The sequence below is a fragment of the Elephantulus edwardii genome, unplaced genomic scaffold, assembly GCF_000299155.1.
Source record: "Elephantulus edwardii isolate Elephantulus edwardi_28Jun2011 unplaced genomic scaffold, EleEdw1.0 scaffold00121, whole genome shotgun sequence".
Lineage (NCBI taxonomy): Eukaryota > Metazoa > Chordata > Mammalia > Macroscelidea > Macroscelididae > Elephantulus > Elephantulus edwardii.
In genome coordinates, this window is record NW_006399871.1 from 8,504,894 (window position 1) to 8,518,568 (window position 13,675).

Consider the following 13,675-nt stretch of genomic DNA (forward strand, 5'->3'; position numbering starts at 1 on the left):
CCTTATTATTTCTAATTACGAGAGAGACCGAGTGACTGACTGTAGATATGAATACATATATCTCTTTTGTGTTCATTTTTAAGCTTAATCCATTCTCTTTATTTTCCTTCTCTTTTTAAACTAATTTCAGATACAGTATCAGTCTGCAGTAGTGGATAATAACACAGAAAATCCTTTGAAAAGTTAAACTCCCCAACCCTTGGTTTTATCATTTGTGTAAAATGAATAGTGGAGAATCCATGGTATATTCATTATTCATCACTAATACCACAATTCGTACATATCAGTTCCCTTTTGGTCTCCTTATTTATTGTTCAATCTTCACGTGCATGCGTCATTGTTGTTATGTACTGTTGAGTTGAACCGACTCCTAACCGACCCTCCAGTAGGGGTCTAGAGGCAGTAAATTGTATGGGGGAAGACTGGACCTCGTTCTCCCTCAGAGCAAGTGGTAGAATCAAACCACATGCTTTGAGTTTGCAGGGCAGCTCTTGAGTGCCCTCTATGCATATGAAGTAACTGAAAATACCATGGTTTTGTTCAGGTCCACTTTAGTCTTAGCACGGACGTCCTTGCACATTAAAGAGGCCCTTGGCTGCAGATGGACACATGGCAGTACATTGTTTGCTATCGTGACTGCTGAGCTTCTGTGGGAGTTGATTGTAAATCACTGGAAAATGAAATCCTTGACAAAGTCAGCCTTTTATCCATTCATAGTCACGATGTTTATTGATCCGTTTGTGAGGATTTTTGTTTTCTTCCTGTTTAGGTCCAATTTATACTGAAAGTTTTAGTCTCTGTCCTTCATCGATAAGTTCTTTAAGTCTCCGTTCTCTGCAGGTAACATTGCATTACTACAAATGTGTATTTCAGTGATCACCTCTCTTACTGCTCACATAGATTTTCTTTACTTCATTGTGTAAGGACTCGTGTGATTAAAAGCCACGCTAATCGCACATATATAAATTAATCCACAAAAGTTCATTTTGCCATGTAAGATATATAATTTACATATTCTGGAGATAAGATATTCTATTGGTGGTGGTTAATGAGATCAACTACTAACGAAGATATTGGTAGTTCAAAGCCACCAGCCACAGTGTGGCAGAAGGATTTCACTGTCTTTCCATAAAGATGCCAGCTTTGAAAATGCTCTGGGCAGTTGTACTGGGGGTTTGTGAGTCACATTTGACTTTCTGACAACAGACTTTGTTTTTTAAGTAACTTGAAACCTGACAACTGAGAATGCTAGTCTATTGTATTAAATGAAGATAATACTGTTGGAATCTGCCAAAGTGGAAATCTGAAGAAAGTGGACGACTTCCAGAGAAGAAAACAAAATAGCTTTCTGAAACAAGGGACTAAAAAGTGGTTAGGCTGCATGTCAAAGCTGGAAAACTTCTTCTGTAATCTTGTCATGAAAATAATACCCAATCCTCTATTTCTTTTAAATAGCTCTCGCATCTGTTCCAATGCAGTATACATTATTTATCCCCTCTTTTTGTAGGTTCTCCCCAACCCCAGTGTTGGTCCCATTTTACAACAGTGGCACTATGCACTATTTATCCTTTTGTGACTGAGATACTTAGCATAATGTCCTCTGGGTCACCCATTTTGAATAATATTGCATGAGTTCCTTGTTTTTCAATACAGCATAGTATCCCATTGTGTAAATAAACCACAGCTTCTCTTTCCATTCGTTTGTTGATGGGCAATTTGGGTTGTTTCCAACTCTTTGCTATTGGGAACAAAGCCACGATAAACATGGTTACAGAAAATGAAATGCATGGTAAAGTGGACTGTGAACTTGGCAGGGAGATTGTGTAACAATGAAAAATTTTTTTTTCCAAAGTGAAAAATGTACTGGGGGGAGGGGTGGGTAGGAAGGAAAATGCACAATGAGTGAATGAATGGGGACGGGGAAATGAAATGGAAAGAATACGGTGTTAAAAAAAAGGCTGGAAAACTTGAAAGACTCAGAAACCCATGGCACTCCTATCACATTCTGGCTCTCACTTCCTATATACAAATAGGAGCGCTCCTGATTGGTTGTGATGGGTAGGACTCTATTTTACCTGTCCGTATCAGAAACATGACTCAAGCTAAAAAAGAGAATGTCTTGCACGTGAGCCGATGTCTGATGGGACTCAACTAGACCCTGGTCCCCAGTAACAGCTGGAACCAGGGACCTCAATGAAACCCTGAGCCTTTTCCCTTCAGCTTCTCCCCCCCTCCCCCTGCACAGTTACTTACCTTTTAATTCCTGTTTCAGCTCTGCTTTCTTGCTCCCTGAGCTTTGCAGTGATGCATCTGCACTGCCACGTGTCTACTTCACATGTCATGTCCCTCAAGGAGATCATGCTCCTTTCCCTGCCCCGTGTCGGAGCCCAGCGGTGGAAATGGATTGCTGGGCTTGCTGCAACTGAAGGACAAAATCACCTTGTAAAGAATGGTTGCTGGATAAGATGATGTGATACCCAAATGTCAGTGTCTCCTCCTGGGGTTTGGTTGTATCTGTTACGGAATTTTCTTTTTAAAATGAGACCCTTCACAGTTATTTAAGAGAGTGAGTTAGTTGAATATCTGTGTGATGTGGTCTGATTTCTCAGATCCATTCTATGATGTGAAAAAGGATGTTCTCCTAGGAATATACTTAAGGTGCCTGAAAGTTGTGAGAGGAGTATCCATGCATACATTGATGTGCGTCCTAACACTGTTCACGGGAGCATAAATGTGGAAAACTCAGTCTTCATCGGCAGATGAGTGGGTGAAGAAAATGGGGGTGTGTGTATGCGCGTGTACGCATGCGCACAGGAATAATCAGCATTGAAGAAAACTGCAGTCCTGGTGCATGCTACAATGTGGATGAACCTCAAAGACATCATGCTGCACCATTATGCTGAAATACATTGACCACAAAAGGATATGTGTTATGTAGTGTCACATAAAATTACAAAAGTAGTTAATGATATTGAAAATCAGTAGATATTTGTGATTATCAGGGTAAGACCGGAGAAGGGGAATCCTTTTAAATGCACCTACGATGATGGAAAAACTGACATTAAGGGTTACACAACTTCACTGTCAAAACTAGTACTAAAAAACTGCATACCAGAAAATAAAGAGGTAGAGGGTGTATGCGTAGTGAACTATTGAAGAAAACCTGTCTAATTTTACAGTAAAAACAAGCTTTAACAGTTTATAGACGTCAGTACAATTTAAATATGAAAAAAACCCAACCCTCTTGGATTAAGTTTTCTTGCTTTGAGGTACAGAACCCTAGCCTGCCACCTCCAGCCTCGTTTCTCTCCCCAAAGACATAGTATCCAACCACCACTCTTTGCTTCCAACTTTTACAATTTAACTCCGTTATTATTAATGCATTTTGATTAAGTATTTGATACATTTCAGACTATAGAAGTTGATAGAAGTCCTCAAATTTATTTTTTCTTTTTGACTGTGGTAGTTGGTGCATTTGATTCTTAGTTGTATTAACACGTCTTCCTTGTTAGGGATATAGTGAGGGTAATATCCTACCACCAACAGCATTTTACTTGAAAATGAATCTTTTTTAAAAAATGTTATTTCTTGTTGTGTACTGTCGAACTGAATCTGACTGGCACAGGAGGGGATTGCCTCTCCTCCCACAGAGCATCTGGTGGATTCAAACCACATGCCTTCAGGATTGCAGTGCAGCTTCTTGCCACTAGGCCACCGGAGCTCCCTTTGAAAATGGATCTTGAAGTGTTTTGTTCAGTGTTGAGTGTGAGGCTGTTTCTCTTGTATTTGTCATTTTTCGATTCCACATGGCCAATTCCAGTCCATTTCCGCTCACTTATGTCTAGGATATTGATCTTCGTGCATTCTGTTTCCTTTTTTGACAGCTGCCCATTTCCCAGAGTCATACATTTTACTTTCCAATTATGAATGGGTTTTTGCAGCTGTTTGTCCTAATTCTGAAGTGTGTCCTTTATTGAGAGGATGTTTCTACTCCACCCACATGGATAGCATACTTGGAGCAGGCAGCTCTTCCCCAGTTATGAGCGCCCGTCAGTCGTGAATGACCGCGTCTGTTTTCTATTCGTTAATCTGGAAATTCTGATGAAACCGTTGTACAGTGGGTAATCCTAGCTTGCAGCAATATATAAGCCACCACAGTTTGACAAACTGACCGGTGAATGGTAGTATTATAACAATCACCTCCATTATATTTAAGTCTTTTTTTGGGGAGACTGCTGACTTTCTAAGTCATCTTACTCAATGGAGCACAGATGTGTGAAAGAGCTGGTCTTCTCAAGTTAAGCTTTCATGATCGCTCCCCTGATTGAAGAAGGCCAAACTCCTATAAGCCTCTGGTGCTTGGACAGGGTGTGAGGGTGAACCCCATTTGATTCTTTTCTTCAAATGAAGTTTATGAGCGGATAGAGCACAGACATATAAGGAACATCAAGGCCAGAACAAGATAGTAGCTCACTACCAGACACACCTATACACACCTGTACCCTCGTATGCAACACCCATGAATACCAGTGCCAATTTATGTGAGTGTATTGATGATTTCTTCATGGGATCAGAACAACATAGGCTGAAATTATTTAGATACTTTTTAGCCTCAGATGTTTGGACATATTTTCTTGTAGTCATTTTTGTATTCTGCTTGTTAACGTTTGAGTAGAAGAGGTTGAGTGTATTTGGACGTTATGACTTAGATCAACACAGATGATACCACTCTACCTGGTCATTGGGTGCAGGGTAGACATTGCTAATTTCACTAAGTTCCTATTTAACGGCAAATTCGAACTCAGCTTATTGGTTGCAATTTCTGGTTTTGGTGATTAAGCTTCAATTTGTTTAGGAGAGAACAAGTTCTCCATACTGAATTTTATAGAGATAACACTTAATTCTTTTACTAGATGTCTGTGTAGGGTAGCTCTAATGTCCCCTAGTGCAAGTGGCTACGTGTTTGCATGATGTAAATGTCAAGTTATCCAGGAGTAGAAGGAAGGAGCCTCTGTTTAGAAGGTTCAGTTTGGATTTAATGTGTTGTATTCAAATAGTCAGTGATACTGAGTACATTCAAAAGCCCAGAAGTTCAAAGTGTGCCCTTTTACTGGCTCTGTACACCTCCAGGTTTTAATAACAAATAATGTAATAAGCACAGAGTGACCGGAGCAGGGAACAGTGCGTGAATGCTAGTATTCCCAACACATGCAACACTTGAAAAGAACTTATGGGATAGCGTCTTTAGAGATTTGGTTATAATTGATAGAATTCTATTGTTTGATGAGTTGGCTACAATTACTGTAAACTTTTTCTTGAGTTCTTTGACTAAATTGATTTTGACTCCTTTGTTGTTGCTGTGTGCTGTCAAGTCAGAACTGACCCAAATAAAGGCATTTTATGAAGTCTCTGTGGTACGGTTTGGGGGCTGGGGAATGCTGAGCACTGTCCCAGGTGATTCTGCTTTGCTGAAGGACACGGCAGAGAAGGAAGCAGAGAAACTATCTTCCTTGAATTTTTTCCTAGCTCGCTCTACTGGTACAGTCTGTGGGGAGTTTGCTCTGTTAAAACAAAAGTAGTACTTCTCTGAAAGTTCAAATCCACCAGCTTTTCTGTGGGAGAAAAATGGGCAATGACATTGTGTATGATTGTAAGCTTTGGAAACGTGCTGGAAGATTGGTTTCAGTTCAACAGTAATAAGTTGATTGGTTAGTTTTCTACGTATAGCGCTCTCTGTCACACTTGTGCTACTGCCCCACCTACTAGTCTGGGAATAAACTTGACAATGGCCTTCTCTGTAGATTTGTCTTGGTGTTAGATTACAATCTTGAATTTTTCAAATACAGCTCCCCTTTCCACCAGACAGTCCCTCATCAACGAATTCGGTCATAAGCATTTTGACTTGGTGCATGTGCAACTTTTAAATCATAGGAAAGATTTTGAAAGCCTTTCCTTTGACTAAGGGATTTTTAAAAAATTAATACTCGGTAGGAACTGTATGCCTCTATTCAAACTGATCTACAAATTCTTAAAGGTACAGTCAGGAATGTATCTCATTTGTAACCTGGAGATTGACTGTTGTTATGTGTCATTGAATAAACTGATTCATAGTGACCTTGTGCACCATAATTCTGGCGCTGCTCTATCCTGATTTAATCCCACTGTCTCTAACACACCAATCCTTAGTACCCCAGTAGTGTCAGTCCGTCTCATCTGGGGTCTTCCTTCCTGTGTTCTCTAAAGACTAGTCTCTCCTGGCAACGTGTCCAGAGTGATGGGAGACAGTCTCAAATCCTTGCTTCCAAGGAGCAACTTGGCTATTTTAAAATGCAGCAACAACAAAAATACAGAAAATAAAATGGGTAAAGCAAGGAAAATATTGACAAAATATTCATAATCTTTGGCAAAGATGATAGATAGTTCATGTCACCAAACTGCCTCATAACTAGGTAAAGTTGTAATTTTGAGGAAGCATTAGTGTGTAGGCGAGATGCTGATTGTCTGTTGCTGAGGAATTGATTCAGACTCCTCGTAACCTTGGGTTGCAGATGGAACTGCTGTAGGAGCTCTGGGGCTATAAACTTTATGGGAGTGGACTGTCACACCTCTCTCCCACAGTGCAACTGGTGGGTTCAAACCCCTGACCTTTAGGATAGCAACCTAGCACTCTGCCACTGTGCCACCAGGGCTCCTATATACAATGTAGTGGCATTAATTATGTTTATAATGTAATTTTTTATAAATAACATCATTATTATTATTTTAATGAACATCTACAGAGATTTTGGAATTCCATTCATTCATTGTCGCACTTCCCCCCCCCCCCCCCCGAGTTCACTCCTCTCCTTGAAAATCAAAAGACAAACTCCTTCATTGGTACACAATCCCCTCCCCCCCCCCGCACATCCCCACTCCCACCCCAAGTATACTCCACTCTGCAACCCTCATTCTGGATTCTCAATGATAATCATAATGCCCTAAAAGATATTAATTTTAAACAATTCTCTCCCTCATCAGCTTCAATGCAGTATAAATAACATTTTTATGAACATTCTTATTAAAACAAAAGCTTAGTGTCTCCTGCTTCATCCCTAGTTGTTAGGAATAGACTTTTTGCTCTCATATCTGTTGTATGAGTTTAATTAACATGAGGTCATGTGATATTTGTCTTTCTGTGACTGACTTCCCTTTACCCCCACGCTGGCTGTTTGCTGTGACTGAAGCAGCTTGGCGATGGGCGTGCAGGGACCCACCTTGGCCACCAGAAGAGGCGCGTCCATCCCTGTTGTACAGGTAGCCGACCTCTCCATTGCTGACCCCAGGCCTCCGTGACCGGCTGTGTCACAGAGGTGTCTTGAGCTCCGTGAAGGAAAACAGCTGCTTTCACCTGCGTTTACCCGATGCCATGAGTCAGAAGCATTTCTCTCTTATCTGCAGCTCACAGATGCCGTGGGCTGATTCACGGCGGGCGCGTGAGTGACGTGCTGGGACAGGGACTCGAGCAATGCCGGCCTGTGCTGTCACCCGTCGTCATAATTGCTTTTCTGCACTGGATGCCGTGAAGGATATGTAATATCAGACCTTGTCATGTGATAAAGACATTTTGCCAATGATTCAGTCAATCTTCCTTCCAAGCACATTTCTCTTCTACTTTCTGGCGCAGTCTAGTCTTGTTTGGTGGTTTTGTTTTTGTTCGGGTTTTTTTAAAAAAATTTTTTTCAATGAAAATTTACAGGGACTTTGGGTTTGCATTCATTCATTGTTGCACTTTTCTCCCCTCCCAACCCTACCCCCTAGTACACTACCCTCTTGGAAAGTAAAAGAAAGCCTTTCATTGTTTCACAATCCTTCCCCCAGGTCCACTCCACTATGCAGCCTTCGCTCTGGACTCCTGTCATGACAAAAATACCTAATCACATATCCCTTTTAAACAATATTCTACCTCATCTGTTTCAATGCAGCATACATATTGAACCCATCTTTGTGAGTCTTCCCCGCAACCCCGAGGTCAGTCCTGTTTTACAACAGTGGCACCATGTAGTATTTGTCCTTTTGTGATTGAGATACTTCACTCAGCGTAATGTCCTCCAAGGTCACCCATTTTGAATAATATTGCATGAGTTCCTTGTTTTTCAATGTAGCATAGTATTTCATTGTGTGAATACACCACAGCTTCTCTATCCATTCGCTTGTTGATGGGTACTTAGGTTGTTTCCAACTCCTTGCTATTGTGAACAAAGCCACGATAAACATGGGTGTGCATTGGGGTTTTGGTTTGGTTGGTTTTTTTTTAAGCTTTTTGGCATTTTTATGATTTGTCCCAGTTTCGCCAGGAGGGAAGCTTTACTTTAAGGGTCTGTAATTTTACTGTCTCTGTTATGTTGAGTGACAATGAATTACTTTTGTTTTAAAATTTTTACTTTATATTTGTTTGCTTACAAAGTTCATATACCTTGTGTTTCACACTATTCTTTATTCACAGTGTGTTTCATACAATCATTCTTATACATTGTTGTATAAAATTAATCACCATTGGATCTTGCCCATCATTACCCAGTACCCTGTCTCTTTCAGGGCCCCATCGGATCTCTCCCATTACCTTTATCCACTCCCTCCACCCACCAAATTTTGCAGGCCTGTGTTAAATTAATTACTTCTCAATGGAATCATTATTTTTAGATAATCATTATTATTACTTTTAAAAGGAAATCCAGGTGAGCATCCTGCATACTGCAAGATGCGTTGTGTGGAAGTTGTTGTTGTGTGCTGTCAAGTCGGAACCAACCCACAGGTGACTCTCCAGTGGGTTTTCAGAGACAGATAATCGCGAGAGAGGAAATTAGTCATCCTTCTCCCACAAAGCAGCTGGTGGATTCAAACTGAGTGCCTTTGGGATTGCACCACAGCTTCTTACCACTAGGTCACCAGAGGTCCTACTGGTAGGAATGATTTGGAAGAGGTTACTTTAATCACCGTACTTGCATAAGTTTTTTATCCAGTTGCTGATCTGAGGCCCTGCATTGGTTTGCTTGTCTAATAAGAGACCCAGGTTTCAGTAAAGGTCATGCTGCTTTATCTTTCCCCCCCAGTTGCTTGTATAAAATAATTGTATCTGAAGGTTCTTCTTTTTCATTGTTTGTTTTATATTATTTGGTTTAATTGCAACAATGAATGACTGGAAACCCTAAGTCTGTAAACTTTCATTAAAAGAAATAGAAAAAAAATCTGTTCGTAATCAAGGTCCCAATCATAGTTTACATTTTATAACATTCCATGCTGTATTTTCATGTTTGTGTAGGATTTGTTTTTAAGAATTGAGGATGGTTCCTGATCCGTACGCTGGGAAGTGTGGTATTGAACAGAAGCAGAGGGTTGGTTTATGTAGTGTGGGTTTTCTTTCCCTCAATATCAGCAACTCTTCAGATCCTGGTAAACCCCTCAACTCAAGATAGAGTTTCTCGAAGTGTGGTTTCAGGCATCCTGGCATCAAGATCCCCTGGGGAGAGTATTTACAAGTATATTTGCCTGCTGGGCCCATCCCAACCTCTCGTACCTGGAAGCGGGCCTATTAAATAACTTCCCCAGGTGAATCTGTCTCAGAGTAATATTCAAAGATTGCTGAGGACATAGGCACTGTGGTACAAAAATCCTCTGTGTAGTGTACGTGACACCTTGCTTTTTAAAAATACCTGTTGACGGTGTTCTCCCTCAGGTCTTGTCAGTCACGTCTGCAGCCTGTTAACCGAAACGGCCACACTGTGCTTGGATGTGGACAGTCAAAGCAACATCGAGACAGCGTCGGCGCTGATGTGCTCTCTGCTCGAGATTCTGCTGGGCATGCTGACCTACACGTCCGGCGTGGTTCGACTGGCTCTGCAGGTACGTCTGGCGTCGTACGGCTGGCTCTGCAGGTAGACACCACTCTCCTAGGTCTCAAGCAACCCTGGTCTATGGTGTATCTTGCTTTCATTCTCTTCCTGTTTTTCTTCTAATGTAACCTTGTTTTTTTTTTAAAAAAGAAAACAAATCTTTGTAACTGGACAAATAAGCAACATCAATTGAAACAAAAGAAGTTGTCAAGGAGTTTCTTTTACTTGGACCCAACAGCAATCAGCGTATGTGAAAGGTCGTAGTCACGAAATCAGACCGCGAACTGCATTGGCGGAATCTACTTTGTAAAACTTTTATAAAGTGTGTAGAAACAGAGAATACCTTGAGGACTCAGGATTATACGAACCAAACCATTCTATTTCTCATCACTTCATAGACATTTGAAAGTGGGGCAGTCAATAAGGAACATGGAAGAAGAATCGATGCATTTAAATGATAGTGTTATTAAAGAATAGTAAATATACAGGTGACCTCCAGGTCCATGAACTAACACATCAGTCTTTTAAGAAGTACAACCAGGATGCTGCTTAGATGCAAAGGTGGTGACACTTTGTCACATGCTTTGGACATTTTATCAGGAGGGACCAATTCCTGGAATAGCACACCATGCCTGGCAAAGTCAAAGATCAGTGAAAAAGAAATATGGCCCTCAGCCCGCTGCACTGATGGTGGCTACACAGATGGGCTTAAATGTTGCCACAATTGGGAGGGTGGCACAGGATGGGACAGTGTTTTCTTCTGTTGTGCATGTTGTTTAATTGTTAGGTACTGTCAAGTTGAGTATGACTCACAGTGACCCTGTGAACAGTAGGTCTGAATGGCCTCCTGTTCTGTGCCATCCTCAGCATCCCTGATACATGTGGCCCCATTTCTGCAGACACCGTGTCAGCTGGTCTCGTGAAGGTCTTCCTCTCTCACTGACCCCCAGCCGTTGTCCATAGGGAGGTCTTTGAGTCAGAACCAATTCAATATCCCCTGACAGCAGCAGCAGAGGTGTATTCAGTTGATAAGGTAAAAGTAAGTTTGTCCTAAATCATCCCCTGGATGTACTCAGCTGCAGACTCAGGAAAGGAAGAGGTGTGAAGTTTACTATTTGTCCATAGAAGGTCATAATTGCCTTCACATTCTTATTTTTTTAATTGAGATTTTAATGAAAGTTTATAAAAACCTTGGATTTCCATTCATTCATTTTTGCAAATCCTCCCTGCCTCCCTTACCCCGCAGTTCACTTTTTTCCTTTGGAAAAAAAATTTTCATTGTTATACAGTCCTCTCAGTCCGCTTTAACATGCAGCTCTTATTCTGCACTGTTGTCATGTCAATAATATCTAACCATGTGCTCATTCTTATTTTAAAGAACACTGGTGGTGTCATGAATTACTTGTATAGTTGGTCATCAAAAGGTCAGTGGTTTGAATGTGTCACTCCGTGAAAGACAGACGAGCAGTCTGCTGCCGTAATAATCCCCAGCCTTAGCAACCCGAAGGGTGTTTCCCATGAGTCACGATAGACTTGATGTCTGTGGGTATTGGGTCTCACCGACTGAGTCAGCTGATACTTCAGTCTCACAAAAACCACACAGCTGACACTTCCATCACGTAGAAGGTACACAGCCAGTATGCATTCTTTGTTATGTTTTGAATATTTGCAAAATTGCAGGAGATACGTATGAAATGGTGGTGTGCTGATTTGATAGACACGGAAGCTGAAGGCAGACTGTTTTGACACTTTGCCAAATGTCACAGAAGTAGAGCCAAGAATGAATCCCTTGGCTCTGGGGACTAAAGTCTATGTTATTCATCATCATGGAAAATGGTCTCTTAACCACAGTTAAGCTGGCCTGTCGACTGTGCTTTAATAAATAACTTCAGGACCCCTTCAGTGGACACCGTAGATACTCAGTACCTGAAAATGGCCTTTTAGCTATCTAGTATTTTTCATGTGCTCATCTGTAATAGGGTCATAGGGTCGCTATGAGTCGCTGGCACTTAACAATAATAACATCAACATAGAGAGAGCTCTGTTGGCCTAGTGGACAGAAAGCGATGCTACCAAGCCAAAGTTGGGTGACTCTAATCCACGGCCCTCAGGCCTGTGTTTCATTGTTTTTGTTCAAACATTCTTCTAGGTCATATAGCCCTGGTGTGTCCACTTGCTGGACAGTGGTAACTTATGGTTGCTGTGAAGCTGAACACTGTGACACTGGTGTGTCTAATGCGAGAATGGTTATCCATGGTGGACAGTGTTTGGTGGAGCTCTCCTATTAAAACAAGCTTGGAAGCAGGGGTGACATCTACTTCCATAATAGCTTTCCTCAGGAAACCTGATGAACCTGGAGAAAGGATGAAAATGACACAGGTGTCCAGGTCTTTGGTTCATAGGGTCGCTATGAGTCGCCTACGACTCAACAGCACTTAACAGAAACAACAACATCTATAATAATACTATGCTTACAGTAAAGCTTTGTTAAGTAGTTATGAGCACTGAATTACGGATTTCTCTTAGCTTTTCTAATGAACCTCTCTCCAGAGAACGTTGTTTCTTGTTTAAGATTTCATAATGGTAACTTTACGGAACACTGTGAGACACAGTAGACACTGGCTCTCATAAGATGCGCTGATCAAATTGATCTCTAAAAGATTATGTCCTGTGGCTTGGAGAGAAAAAGGACCCGAAGTTAAAGAACTCGGGAATCCTCTTTTATCACAGGCGTTTAGGTTTCACTTGTTTAAAAGAAAATTCCTTAATATAAAATTGTGTCTCATTTCCCCCACAACTTTGATAGTATTCTGATGAGTCCTTTTTTAAAAAACAAAAACAAAACCCCAAAACAAAACAATAAAATACCCAGTGTATATCTTACTGTTGTCATATTTCCACATTTTCTCTTGTAAAAGCCACCATATATTATAACTTTGAGCCTCAGTTACTCCATTGATGTCCATGACACCCTTGAGGCTGAATTAGGGAGAGAAATGGCATGTGCAGCAAAGACACACCCTCCTGAGACATGAGACTTGAAGCTCTGTCTGAAATTGTAAGTTAATTTTCCCACATACAAACATACTTAATGATAGGAATCCTTTCACATTCAGTGTTAGGAATCCAGACACATTGCTGTGTTTGTCTTTTAACAGCAACGTCTCTAAAGGAGAAGAGCAGTATTTAGGTTGAAGAATTGTAGGGAACCAGTGCTTATAATTATGATAGTTTTTAGAGTTATGAAGCACGTTTTCTTTTCATGGAGAGAATGGTAAGGATGTGCCTTGGGGATGCAGAGAGCGAAGAAGGCAGAGGTGTGAGACACTATCAGGAGTGTACTTCCTGCCCTCCACCCGGACCTGTGATTAAGAATTGATCTCTGAAGGAAGTTTAACCTCCTGAGGGAGATGTTACTGTTAGAAGGAGTTAGAGACAGAGAACAGGCAGTAGAACCACGGTCTGATGTGAGAACTCAGCCTGGAATTCCTTGGCGTCAAATTCCAGTAATATGCCTCTCTTCAACCTCTATGACCCTGGGCTATTTTATTCATGTTTCTATCGACTTCCTTCTCTCTAAAATAGATAAGGTAATAACTAATGAATGAAGGAATAAAATATGTGTTATTGTATACCATCGAGTTGGAACCGACCCATAGCTGACCCTCCAGCAGGTTTTCAGAGGCAGTTAATCACACCGGAGGAGATTGTCCACCTTTCTCCCATGGATGAGCTGGTGGATTTGAACCGCATGCCTTGGGGATTGCAGCACATCTTCTTGCCAGCGATTCAATAAGGATTTAAAG

The 13,675-nt window shown here is 41.1% G+C and overlaps 1 protein-coding gene across 1 annotated transcript in view; it reads left to right on the top strand.

Moving 5' to 3' along the window:
- The window catches only part of ULK4 (unc-51 like kinase 4), a 483,261-nt gene that overhangs the window by 269,169 nt on the left and 200,417 nt on the right, over nucleotides 1–13,675 (top strand). Inside the window, exon 32 of the mRNA XM_006893067.1 lies at nucleotides 9,713–9,879. Within this exon, the coding sequence (XP_006893129.1) occupies nucleotides 9,713–9,879 (167 nt within the window). The remainder of the gene's footprint in view (nucleotides 1–9,712; nucleotides 9,880–13,675) is intronic.